This window comes from Sorex fumeus, unplaced genomic scaffold (genome assembly GCF_029834395.1).
Source record: "Sorex fumeus unplaced genomic scaffold, SorFum_2.1 ptg000002l, whole genome shotgun sequence".
In the NCBI taxonomy this organism is placed as follows: Eukaryota; Metazoa; Chordata; class Mammalia; order Eulipotyphla; family Soricidae; genus Sorex; species Sorex fumeus.
The window spans coordinates 33,115,032-33,129,220 of record NW_026606059.1 but is presented as its reverse complement, the minus strand read 5'-3'; the positions used below and the strand labels follow the sequence as shown (position 1 = coordinate 33,129,220).

The 14,189-nt window shown below is 42.5% G+C and overlaps 1 protein-coding gene across 3 annotated transcripts in view; it reads right to left on the bottom strand.

Moving 5' to 3' along the window:
• The window catches only part of ARMC1 (armadillo repeat containing 1), a 57,493-nt gene that overhangs the window by 29,442 nt on the left and 13,862 nt on the right, over positions 1–14,189 (bottom strand). Inside the window, exons 1-3 of one of the 3 annotated variants that reach the window (XM_056109960.1) lie at positions 8,462–8,649; positions 8,094–8,196; positions 151–383 (exon numbers count right to left, since the gene is read on the bottom strand). In XM_056109960.1, coding sequence (XP_055965935.1) covers positions 151–333 — 183 coding nt within the window. In that variant the 5' untranslated portion in view covers positions 334–383; positions 8,094–8,196; positions 8,462–8,649. Of the gene's footprint in view, positions 1–150; positions 384–8,093; positions 8,197–8,461; positions 8,650–14,189 lie in introns of those variants that run through there. The other 2 variants (XM_056109957.1, XM_056109965.1) reach the window with 2 other exon arrangements.

The window sequence follows — 14,189 nt, the reverse complement described above, 5'->3', positions numbered from 1 at the left end:
GCAAATCAAGTGCTCTACAGCTGAGCCATACCCTCATGGACATATGTTTGCACAGAGTTACTATTACTTGCTAATCACCTTTAGTTTACCAAGTCATCTAACATTTCTTCCAACTCCAACATTGAGGCGAAATTACCAAAGGCAACTTACAAGCAATGCTGAGTGGACAACAGAGGGGTTGGGATGATCCATAAATAAAATAAGCCCCGGCAGGCATCCCTGGTCCTGGACAATGGCTCTCCTGTTTAACGGATCCGCAGCCAGGTCCCGAAGCTGGTTCACTACAGAGAGCGCATCAGGCTCTTCACTCATAGTGGACGTGGAAGAATTCATCTTCTATGCCATACACGTGAACAAAAATCTTCTTAAATCCTGTAGAAAGTCTGCAGAAATTTGCAAAAATTAGTCCTAGACAGCTGAGGTAATTACGCCATTTGTTAAAGTCACCAGTTCAACACCTTTAGAAAGAAACAGATGAATCTAGATCACACAAAAACTTAAGAAGTGGCAGTCCCACGGTTTGAGAAAAGTAAAAATGAACATAAGAAGCTGCTTTAAAAGAATTAAGTTATTTATGTGCGCACGATGTTTAAAGAACATATGTCATCTTCAATAAGCCAATAAATTCCTCCTTGCAATACATATTTTAACACTGCAGTCACAATAAACAAGATCTTTACAGTTCAAGCTTGTAACCTTTGCTACACTTCTGCAACTGTAACACTGCCAGTGCTTTTTCCCACTAGAACATTTCTGGAACCTTCCACAAGTGCCTCAGGGAAAATGCTAGCTGACAGCATTTTCTCTTACTCTTCTATTAACAGAACCTAGTATTCTGGCTTAACAACAACAACAAAAAATTAAAACTAAATCCCCCAAAAAAGAAAGAAATTGAAGAAGGAAGTAAACAAAGGCGATTAGCGACGTCTCCCACACTGACCAGTGGCATTTAGGACATCTCAGAATTTGAACTGCACACAGCACACCTGTCTGTGGGACATTCTGAAGAATGAAACAGACATGAGGTAATGTCACAGAAGTTATATAACTGCATCACTGACAAGTTAGTATAGAAGGAAATTAAAATCACCTTTCCTTTGAGGGGCTGGGCATATCTAGGAGTGCTCAGGAGCTATTTCTGGCTCTGTGCCAAAAGTCACTCCTGGCACTGCTGGGATCAAATCAGCATAAGCAGTGTGAAGGGAAAAGCCTTAAACTCTTGGCCAGGTGCAAGGCAAAAGCCTTAAACCCTGTACTATATCTCCAGCCCAGAATCGAGCTAACATCATATATACAATCTTCCAAACCGGACAGCAGTCTACTTATCACACAATTCTTTTAAATTTTAGCACATCTTTATTACAGGATTTCATTTTAGAAAATATAACATATTAGATGCCAAAGAAAAAAAGTATCACGAAATAATCTCCAGAATGTGAGAGAGATGGTACAGGAAAAAATCTCCAAAGGAAGGGAGGGAGGGAAAGAGATAAAGAAGGGGGGGTGGAGAGAAAGAGAAAGAGAAAGAGAGAGAGAGAGAGAGAGAAGGAACCAAGGAGCTTGCCTTACATTCAGCAAACTGATTCAATTCCTTGCACTGTTTATGGATCCCTGAATACCTCCAGCGTCATTCCTATGGACAGAGGAATAGGCCCTGGACAACAACCTTGGGTAGCTCAACAACTTAACATGGCCCAAGAATGCTCCCACCACCACCACCAAAAACGAGCTTCATATAAATATGAAGTTAAAAACAAATTTCAGGGTGGCATAATGTTCAGTTGGTGAAGCACATGTCTTGCAATCATGAGACCCGACTTAAACAAAATATTTCCAGCAACTTCAATCAACCAAGTCATATATTCCTTATTTGCTCGAGCGGGCCCAGAACGTCTCCATTGGAGACTTTGTTACTGTGTCTGGCATATCGAATACTCTCGGTAGCTTGCCGGGCTCTCCGAGAGGGGCGAGGAATCGAACTCAGGTCGGCCATGTTGGCCACTTGTAAGGTAAACGCCCTACCGCTGTGCTATCGCTCCAATATTTTTAATATTCCTTATTAAAAAAGGAAATATTCCTTATTAAGAACAAAGACAGGGGCTGGAGCGATAGTACAGCAGGTAGGGCGTTTGCCTTGCACGCAGCCGACCCAGGTTTGATTCCCAGCATCCCATATGGTCCCCCAGAGCACCGCCAGGAGTAATTCCTGAGTGCAGAGCCAGGAGTAGCCCCTTTGCATCGTCAGGTGTGAACCAAAAAAGAAAAAAAAAGAACTCAAAGACATCATGTTGCAAATACCTTACGTGAATTATGACTTAATGCTAATCATAATCAAAAAGCCAAGTAGGGAGGGGGACAGGGACAAGAGTCTAACTTCATAAAGTCCTCATTAAAATCATTCTCAGGGGGAAAGCAAAATATGAAAGAACTGGCCTTACCAAGCATGTACTAAAATACACAAAGCTCTAAAGAATAAAGCAATAGAGGGCTGGAGAGACAATACAACAGAAAAAGCATTTGCCTTGAATGTGGTCAACCATGATTTGATCCCTGGCACCACCTGGAGTTAATTGTGATCATATAGTCCCCCCGGGCACCACTAGGAGTTATCATGGAGTACAGAGCTAGAATAAGCCCTGAGCACAGTCCAATTATCTCTTCCCCTTAACAACAACAACAACAAAATAGTACTAAGGGTGGTGGTGGGCAGGGGAGAAAGAGTAAGATCCTTCTCCCAGGGAAATTACTTGTACAACCAGTAAAAGAAAAAGGGGGGGGTGGGGGGGGGGAGGCTGGAGCAATAGCACAGCAGGTAGGGCGTTTGCCTTGCATGCGGCAGACCCAGGTTCGATTCCCAGCATCCCATATGGTTCCCGAGTACCGCCAGGAGAGATTCCTGAGTGCATGAACCAGGAGTAACTCCTGTGCATCGCCGGATGTGACCCAAAAAAGCAAAAGAAAAAAAAATCAAGGAAAAGAGGGGCTGGAGGGAGCCCACGGGCTGGAGGTAAGGTGGCTAGGGCGCTTGCCTTGCATGAGGCCTACCTAGCATCTGAAATGACCACCTGGGCACCACCAGGAGTCACTCCTGAGCACAGAGCAAGGAGTAAATGCTGAGGACTGCTGCTATAAAGCTATAATCCTGATGTAGGTTTTCTAGGCACATAGATTTTTTTAAAAAAAAATTATTTTAGTCACCTCGATTTACAATTTTCCAACTCTATCCGTGATAAGGTGTCATGCATATAACACTCCAGCATCACCACCCCCTGACTCCGTTCCCCTGGACCCACCCCACCACTAACACCAGTGCATGTTTCCTCCCATCACTGTCTCAGGATCCCCCTCTTTAAACTCCCCCCCGCCAGTCTCTACCGTGGCAAACTACATTTTGTAGACTAGGTCTTAGATTCCATAACTTTTGGTCATTATTCCTTTACTATGCTTCTTAACATACCACATATGGTAGAGATTCTGTATCTCTCTCTCCTGGGTGACTTCACTTGGTGTTTTAGATAGAAAATGCCATCGGAAAGCGAGATTATTTTCTTCTGAACCCATGGTAATACTTACTTTAGAAGGGGCAAGAGTTGTTTTGTTTTTCCCTCACTTTTTTAATATTATAGTTCATTGGTTAATATAACATTGCCCAGATCTATTTGGGGTTTTTTTTTTTTGCGGGGTGGGGGGGCACACCCAGTGGTGCTCAGGGTTTACTCTTGACTGTGCTCAGGAATCACTCCTGGTGGTGGTCAGGAGACCATTGGGGTGTTTAGTATAAAACCCAGATTGGCAGCATACAAGGAAAATGCCCTTCCTATTGTACTGTCTCTCCAGCCCCCAGATCTGTATTTAAAAGGTTAAATTTATTTTAAGGTCTGACTAATATGGGAATAAAATGATAGAATGAGTCTTCTCCTGATCAGTGAACTTTGAAGACGGGAAGTTTATAATTGTTAGAGGACCTTTTGTTCATCTTGGCTGTACAGGGAAAGCTGTAACTTTTTCAGGGTCATTCTCACAGAGCTTTTTCTTTTGGGGGGGGTGATTTTGGGGACACATCCTGCAGTGCTCAGGACTTATTCCTAGCTCAGCACTCAGGGACCATTTCTGGTGAGGCTTGGGAGACCATAAAGAGGGCTGGGGATTGAACCCAGTACAAGACTAGCACTCTACACACTATATAATCACTCTGTCCCATTCCCACGATTCATTAGATGAGAATAAATTTTCATGAGTACGCAAAAAGCTATCAGCCAGTATTTTTGATTCAAAACTGTGACTCCTGACTCTCGGACTTTCGAGTTTGTAATTGGTTCTGAAGATTCCTTCCATTTTGGATAGGGTTTATGCTAGTTACAATCCATAATGTTCATGGATAGACTTTTTGTAAATAGAAATAATCAAGATGATGTGACTTTAGAGATATTTAAGAGGCAACACCTTAATCTAGTTTCAATGTATTCAGTCCATTGTTTCTTTCTTTTTTTTTCTTTTGCCACCATAACTACTACTTCATTTTGAGAAAAGTACTTGCCCTTGCCCCCACCCCTTGGTCGTCTGTGATGTAATCCTCTTCGCAGTTGTTTTTCTTTTCCTTTTTTCTTTTTTCTTTGAGGAAACATCACACCTGGCGGTGCTCTGGGTTTACTCCCACCCACATCTGTGCCCCAGGTACTATGCTGTGTCAGGAATTGAACCAGGGCCTAATACATGTAAGGCAGGTGCTCTAGCACCAAGCTTTATCTCTTGCCCTTTATTTTAATTTTATTTTGGTGTTTGGACCACACTGAACTGTGCTTAAGGGTCAATTACCAGTTCAGTTCTTGGGGGATCACACTTAGTAGGTGCTTGGAGGACCTGTGAGGCCGAGGACTAAATCTAGGCTGCCTGCTAATAAAACATGCACTCCAACTCTTTGCGCGTTCTCCCTGGCTCTAGATTCTTGGCTGTAGTTTTTAAATTGCTTAAAAGGCATACTAATTGTACTTTTTAATTATCTTACTATTTTTCATTGATTTTGATTCTGCATAACATGTAGCTATTGTTTAGTAAGCATAGCATTTACTGTGTTCTGGGCATTAACCTAAATTCTTTACATATCTTATCATATTATTTGGACCTCACCTTATTGGTAGCTCCTAGAATTAACCCCATTCTAAGGATGAACAAAGCCAGAGTTTAAATGATTCGTGTAAAATCACAGTTACCGGTCCTGACTTACTTAGAGCCTACTTGGTTTGTTTCTGTTTTGGGGGCCACACCAATAGGTAGTGGGAAATGTACACTGGTAAAGGGACCAGTGTTGGAACATCATATGGCTGAAGCCCATGAAACATTATATGACTAAAACCCAATCATGAACAATTTTTTAATTATGTATCTTATTCAATTTAAAAAGTGAAAATAAAAAATGTCACATACACTTAGGAAAAAAATTTAAAAATAAAATGCAGATGCCATGGCCCAGACCTAAGTAGGAATCTTTGGAGGTAAAGTACAAGACATATACTTTTGTTTTATTGTTTACTTGTGTGTGCCTCTTTTTTTTTTCTATCCTTTCTTTTTACTTATAGAAACTTATCATTTTGAGAAACATACCAGTTGTTTCCAGGTGAATGTAAAACCAATTAAAATTTATGAAAAACAAATTCATGATGGTTTATAAATGCTATGTCCTTTCAATAAGCCTAGGACCTCTGAACAAAACCCTGAACATTTAAAACTCTACAGAAGATATTTCTTAGGTAAGTTAATTTTAGGGATAGGTTTCTATTAACTAAATAAACTGGGAAAACTACTAGCATTACCAACTCCATTCCCTTCTTTAAAGAGACAACTAGAAGCTCTTGAGCAATGGAAATATTGTGGAACAAAACATATGCTTAGGGGCTGGAGTGATAGCACAGCGGGTAAGGTGTTTGCCTTGCATGTGGCTGACCCAGGTTTGAATCCCAGCATCCCATATGGTCCCCTGAGCACTGCCAGGGTGGTAATTCCTGAGTGCAAAGCCAGGAGTGACCCCCGTGCATTGCCAGGTGTGACCCCTCCCCCAAAAAATTTATGCTTAAACTGTATATGAATAAACAAAAGGTTCTTGAATTTTTATCCAACAAGTTTAGAGCTAACAGTATTTGCCATTTATTTTGTCTGTGTGTCTTATAATTTTTTTTTCTTTTTGGGTCACACCTGGCAATGCACAGGGGTTACTCCTGGCTCTGCACTCAGGAATTACCCCTAGCAGTGCTCAGGGGACCATACGGGATGCTGGGAATCGAACCCGGGTCAGCTGCGTGCAAGGCAAAGGCCCTACCTGCTGCTCTATTGCTCCAGCCCTAATTTTAAGATTATTATTTTATATGCTACACATTTACAGCCATAGGGTGTTTGCCTTGCACACAGCCAGCCCGGCCAAGCCGGGTTCGATTCCTCTGCCTCTCTCGAAGAGCTTGGCAAGTTACTGAGAGTATCTCGCTCACATGGCAAAGCCTGGCAAGCTCCCCGTGATGTATTCGATATGCCAAACACGGTAACAACAAGCCTCACAATGGAGACGTTACTGGGCCTGCTCGAGCAAATCGACGAACAATGGTAGGGCAGTGCTACAGTGCTACACATTTATTCTAAATTATTTTAACACAATGAATGTTCTCCAAAGTTCAATAAACTCTCTAATTTCGTAAAGGATCTTACTGAAAAACAGGGACCAAAGCGACAGTACAATCAGTAGGGCAGTAATTTGTCTTGAAGGTGGCCAACCCAGGTTCAATCCCCAGAATCCATTTAGTCCCTTAAGCCCCACCAGGAGTGATCCCTGAACACAGAGCCAGCAGTAACCTCTGAGCACTACCACATTTTCCCTAAATCCAAAAATAAATAAAAGTACAAAGCAGCTACTGTGTCTACATCAATCTCAATGTAAAATTAATATAGAGTTTCTTTAAAAGTAAAGGGGGTTTCCATATGATCCAGTGATTCTACTTGTTGACATCTATCTCACCAACACAAATAAATTAATTTGAAACAACATATGCACACCTATGATCATTGCTGTGATTAAAAGCTAGGAAATGGGAACAACACAAATGTCCAGTCAACAGTAAATGGGCAAAGCGATTTGTATAAATACATAAAGGAATATTATGCAGCAGAAAGACAGGACGAAATTTTGCAGCCTATTGCCTCCTGGATGAAACTGGAAGATATCACGTTAAGCAAAACAGGGCGCAGGAGGAGGTCAAGTATGTACCACAGAAGATCTCATTCATTTGTGGTACATAAAGACACAAAATAAAGAACAGACAGCATGGAATAATAACTAACCCTGGCCTTGGATGACAAAACTGAGATTACCATGGTGAGTGAGGTGGTACAAAAGGGTAAATTAGAAGTAACACAAGGACATTGGTGGACAGTACGGGGAACTTTGGTGGTAGTGAGGTGCAGAAACTGTACATGAAAACCATAAACATCAGCACTATTGTAAACATGCTAAACTACAACAATAATAAAGTAGACTCTAACGCTGCCTGATTGAGTGTTGAGAGCTTACATTTTCAATCAGCTCCCAGGTGAGACCTATTCTGCAGCTGATCTGGGAACTCCGCAATGAGAAGTTGGCAGTTAAGTGATGAGTGTGATACATCTGTGATTATGTAAATATCAGAGAGGTCATTTTTCCTTGTAGCCAAGAATTACCATTAGACTCCAATAATCATTACGTTCTCACGTACAAAGTGCTGCCAAGGACACACACTCACACAGAGCCCCACATGGTATTTGATTGAAAGGGCTTTTTAACAAGAGCAAGCTCTGCCTCACTTTCCCCTTACTAGAAACTCCTCTTCCTTTGAGCCTCAGCTTCCTTTCAAAATAGTCTTTAGTTGTTATCAAGATCAAAAAAGACCACCAAGTTCCGCTGGTACAATAACAATGCAGTGCCCAAACAAGAACAATACTTGATCCTATGGAGACTTTTATTCTGACAGATGCTGACGTCCATTCTGCACCTAACATACCGGACCACCACGAGAACTACTAACAGGACAAAAAAAAAAAAAAAAACCGCCAATAGTTTGTTTGTTTTTAAATACCGAAATACACTGGTCTCTCTTGACTGTCAGACACAAGCAAGTCCTTCTGCTCTTCGTAGATGTGCTGGTGCACAGAACGAAGAGGAAATGACCAAGGAGCAACCTGGAGAAACAGAAAGAGGCAAGGGGACATCCATGAATAAGGCCAGTGTTGGTCCAACTCGGAAATGCGGGAGGCGGAGGGGAAGTGAGCAAAGCCAACATTTTCACGGGACAGAAGGAACTGAACACTTGAACGCGCCCCGTGGGTTCTGCTAAGACGCAGGTGGAGCGCCTCCGCCCAGGATTCTCCGACTTGGTGCAGGGGCCGCTTTCCGCGGCCTGCCTGGCTCCCACCGCTTTGTCTGTCGTCCCTGGACACTACATACCGCACCGGAGCTCTACAAGTCCAGAGCCTGCCGCACCATCAGGGCCACACCAACGGATGTTAGACGGTCCCACGAGGCGCTGAGCACGGCTCTCCGTTCGCAGCGGCGGCGGCCCCGGGAACAGAAAACGACAAGAATAACTCTGCGAGGCAAAGTGCGAGGGCGCTGGCGCGGAGAGCCTTTACAGATTCTCCCCCATGACCCTGTCGCCTCAGTCGTTCGGGCGCTCCCATTGGCTGAGGCTGTTCCAACGCGAGGACGAGACAGCCAATCCCTGGAGGTCTTCTTAAGAGAAGGCGCTCATTGGCGAATGAGGGAAATGCTCGGAGTATGAAACGAAAGCGCCCTATGAGAACCCAGGAAAACTAAATTGGCCCAAGCGACCTTCCGTCTTCCAAACTCTGGAGGAAAGAAACGTGAGGGTGGCTGGGAAAGCGCCGCAGGTTCTCGACTACAAGTCCCAGCGTCCCCGAGCCGGGGAAAACCGCGTCCTCCTGCTTGGGAGTTCAAATGGAACGTTGCTCCTTGTGCAGCAAGTTCAGGTCCGGCGAGGCACTTACGTAATATTTTATTCGCCTCTGTGAGTCTTTGGGGGGGGAAATGAGGTTTTTATGAAGAATATTCGCACTATTTCTTGGATTTCGTTAATTTCTTGTTAGTGTACACGGCCTTAACTAGCAGCTCGAAAGTATGGGGAGCGAGTAATTATTTTTAAAGGATAGTTTTGAGAAACTTTTTTTTTTTTGGTAAGTCTTCTGATCAAAGAAAATTTTCTCTGATGCATCACAGGGTGTTTTAAAAGTTCTGTCTTCTGTTGATCGAAACAAGGATTTATCTACTTGCGTTGTTGATGATTCTTTTTTATTTTGTTTAACATATTGGGGAATTTTTTTATTTGGTTTTTTTTTTTTTATTATTCTTTTTGGGTCACACCGGCGATGCTCAGGGGTTAGTTCTGGCTCTGCACTCAGGAATTACCCCTGGCGGTGCTCGGGGGACCGAACCGGGTCGTCCCGTGTGCAAGGCAAACGCCCTGCCCGCTGTACTATCGTTCTAGCCCCTTTGTTTAATATTTTTGTAAATCTAAGTGTAATCCGAATCCTGAAGGCCAGTCTGAGAATAAAACCATCTGTTGCACTAAATGGCCTTACCGAGCGGACTCTGAATTTGCTTTTACAATTTGATTCTACCATGTAGCTCATTTCTTAAAATCAGAGCTCCCGAATGGGGTAAAAGTGTAACAAAAATGATACTAATGTTATGATAATGTCTCCAATTTGATTTGAATGTAATTTCATTTCAGAGCCAAATAATACCTTCTGCCTGCCCTTATTCTTGATCATAATTCACTGGCTAATAAAAATAAAATAGAAACAAATTAGAGTAGGCAAAAAAGGCTCTTTCACACCATTTAACCTAAAAGTAAAAATACTTTTAGTTTCTTTTTTTTTCAAAGAGTGATGGTAAATGAATAGTGAGCCTAATTGAAATCGAAGCAGGAAAAGTATGCTTGATGTCCAGTGATAGAAACACAATCTAATTCCTAACATTCTGTTAGACGAGCTGCTGGAATTGGGGGAAAGAATCAAGTAAATGTAAGAGGGCCAGGTATATGACTACAGTGCTATACTTTGTATGTTGATGGCCCCATTTGGTGCCTCAGGATCCCAGGAAGCTGCATCTCCCCTACCTCTACAGTACTGAATAGGAATAGCCCCGGAGCACAGCTGGAATATGTTCCAAAAAAAAAAAAAGTAAATATAAGAAGTCCAAAGGGTACAGTCAGGTTAAACATAACCCACTGAATTGAGTAAATCAAATTTCATTCAGTATTGTTATTAAAATCAACTATATAACCCCAGAAAGTAACTTCTTGTTTTTATTAAGATTAATTAAGATTAATATTAGAAAAAAATACATTAGGTATTTTCCCAACTAGTAATTGATGACAATTTTCTTTTCTGGCACGGCTGAAAATATGTTTAATAGAGTCCTTTGTCTTTTAGAAGTTCACAATTTAAAGTCAAATACAGTCATGCTTCTGATAATAAAGGATTAAGATGACTAAATCTTCCTAGCAAGCTGCCATTACAGAGAGATGACTGCATTGAAAAGCAGGGGATGTATTCACAAAAATAATTACCAGTTTCAAAAAGCACCTCTGGACTAGAAGCCGCAAGGAAGTCTTTTCTAAAATTAAGGATTTACTGTCCCATATTTAAGAGGCATGTATTTTACTGTAGTAAAGTTGTAGTACCTGCCATTATGAGTCATTAATTGTTCTCAGCTTCAGATATTTTGCTATAGGACATAGCTGGAATATCAAGTTTCTCAGTAGCTGTGTTGCTTAAGACATGTGAATTAGATCATGGCAGTTTCATTCATTCAATTAACTATTTTGAGCATATGTACCATAGAATGCTCTCAATATATTCCAAGATAAGGAAAAATATTATCATTGCCTTCAAAAATCTGATGCTCTGAGACTTCGTTCCAGTATCTTTTAAAGGTTTAAAATCAAATAGGCTGGACAGTACAGGAGATCACATGCTTGCTTTGCATGTGGCTATGTGGCTGCCCCACACCCACCCCATTCAAATCCCAGGTCCCCCAGCACCTCCAGGATGATCCTTGAGCATTACCCAACTCTCCTCACCACATAAAAAGTCAAATTGAGCAACAGCCCTGTCAAATGTGTAGCACTGTAGCACTGTTCTCCCATTGTTCATCGATTTGCTCAAGTGGGCACCAGTAACGTCTCCATTGTGAGACTTTTTACTGTTTTTGGCATATTGAATACGCCACGGGGAGCTTGCCAGACTCTGCCATGTGGATGGGATACTCTCAGTAGCTTGCTGGGCTCTCCGGGAGGGATAGAGGAATCAAACGTGGGTCCGCTGCATGTAAGGCAAATGCCCTACCCGCTGTGCTATTGCTTCAGCCTGTCAAATGTGTAAGTATTCATAATTCTGTATAAGTGTGATCAAAGATGTATATTTTAAAACTTATAGTATACTTATAGAGGGCTAGTACAGCAGGTAGGGCACTTGCTGACCTGTGGCTGGCCAGGTTCAATCTCCGGCATCTTATATTGTCCCCCAAGCACTGCCAGGAGTAATTTCTGAGTGTAAAACCAGAAATTACTGGTAAAAAAAAAAAGTAAAACTCTTTACTTGAAGAGTAACCCCTAAACATCGCTAGGTGTGCCCTCTTAACCCCCAAAAAATACCTTGTTGAAATAGGGGCTTAGTGCAGGGCTTAAGATATGGGCCTAGCATGTTCTCAGCCCAGGTCAGTTCCTGGTACCACATGGAAATCTACTCAGCACCACCAAATGCAGCCCTAGAAACCCCCAGGCACTGCCAGGGTGGGTGGGCGTGAGGGGCCTGAACAATCCCCAGAACCACGGGTCCAAAAGCATTAGGCCTTTGCATTGAGCTGCCAGCCTGGTTGGCAGACAATTGCAGATGGGAGCTTCCTCTCTCTCCCTATCCAAAAGTAGCACTGCACTGTAATACTGTCCTCCTGTTGTTCATCGATTTGCTTAAGCGGGCCCAGTAACATCTCCATTGTGAGATTTCTTCTTACTGTGTTTGGCATATCGAATATGTCATGGGTAGAGTATTTTGTAAAAATTCCCCATCACTTCCCTTTGTTGCTGCTGTTGTGACAATGACTGGAGAGCATATACACTAAACAAAACCCCCTCAGCCTCTGTGTTCTCAGGGAGTCAGGTGAGTATTCTAGCACACATGCTCAGAGGGAGTCACACTCTTCAGTGGTGTTCACACTCATTTACCAGGGTGTTACTGTGATGCTCGCATCTTTGTTTACTGGGGAGCACCTTTACTTGAAGTGCTCAAATATTCTGGCTGTCCACAAGCATCCAACTGTGCTACTTACTTGTGGAAATCGCTACCAGTGACTGGGATCTCAGACAGCAGAGTGGCCAGGATCAGGCTTAGAGCATTTAGTAAAACCAGAATTGAACTGACATCCTCAGTCTTGGATGGCAGGTACTTCAGCTACTGAGCCTTTGCCGCCTGGCCCTCAAATAAAAAATCTTTTTAAGGCTGAAAAATAATTATAAATGGAAGCACTGGCTTCCATTTTCATCTGGATAAAAATAAAATTATCCATATCCATATATCTTTTGACATAAAGTCATAATCCAGGTGCTCAAGAGATAGTACAGCAGGCAGGGCTCTTGCCTTGCATGTAGCTGACCTGGATTCGATCCCTGACATCCCGTAAGATCCTCTGAGTACCACTGGGAGCAACTTCTAAGGGCAGAGCCAGGAGTAAGCCCAGAGCATTGCCAAGGGTATCCCATAAACAAACAAAAAAAGGAAATAAAAATCAAATTCAAGGTGGATTAAAAATTCAAGTATAAAAAAACGAAACAAAAAAATTCATTAAGAAAATCTTAGAGAAGGGTTGGAGAGACAGTACAGTGGGCAAGGTTCTTGTTACTTACATGCAGCCAACCAGGATTCACTCCTTGAGCACAGACCCAGGAGTAAGCCCTAAGAACAACCTGGTGTGACACCCCTCACTTCCCCCCCAATTTTTTTTAAATCTTGTAGGGGCCAGAGAGAAAGTACAGAATTAACACACCTGCTTTGCATGAGGCAGACTCTGGTTCTATCCCCTCTACCACATGGTCCTCATGCCTTGGTGGATGCAGTCCTAGAGGTTCCCAAGTACCACCAGTCTGGGCTGAGTAATCCCCAGCACCCCAGAACCCAAGTAGCCACTGTGCCCTGACCACAAGTCTTTGCTGAGAATCACTGGAAGACCCCCAGAATTGATGGGAACTCTGTCCCCAAAACTTGGGATACCACATGTGTAGTGTAGAAGCAGGCTGGGTATCAGAAATTAAAAAAGAAATTAGTAGGGACTGGAGCAATGCAGGAGTGATTCCTGAGCACACTGGGTATGACCCAAAAAACAAAAATGGAAAAAAGGAAGAAAAAGGAAATTGATATATTTCACTTTAATTGGGGTTTTTTTGTACATTAAAATATATGCCAGAGTATTGATAGACAATACATTCAGGAGTAAATTTGCAACTCAGTGGGCAAATAAATAGAGGATAATATAAAAATATCAATGAGGGGATTGAAGCAATAAACAGTGAGTAGGACATGTGCTTTGCACGTGACTGACCCAGGTTCGATCCCCAGCACCCCATATGATCCCCTGGCACAGCAGGACTGATCCCTGAGTTCAGAGCGAGGAGTAAGCCCTAAGCACTGCCAGATATGGCTAAAAAATAAGGAGGAGAGAAAAAAATGAAAATATCAATAAGGACCTACATCTTAACAAGCTGAGAACATACTTTACATGCAGAGGCTTGGGTTTGATCCTCAGCACCATACAGTCTCTTGAACTTTACAAGGAACCACAGCTAAGCACAGAGTGGGGAGCATGCCCTGAGCACTACTGGTTGTGACATAAAAACAAATCCCCCAAAATATATAGCATTGCTTGAGAGGACCCATGTAGGCTCCTAAGCCCCCAACAATCAATGAGTGTCCTTTTCTCCATGTCTAAGGGTATAACACTATTGTGAATGACTCAGTATCTAGACAGACCAAAACATCCACCATCACTTCTGAGCAAACACATGGTCATGGATGGTCTTTACCCTGGGAAGGCCACGGTTGCTAAGATGTAAATTAAATGAACACAGCTTTGCCAGATGTGAGCTTTATGTTTGTCTTCA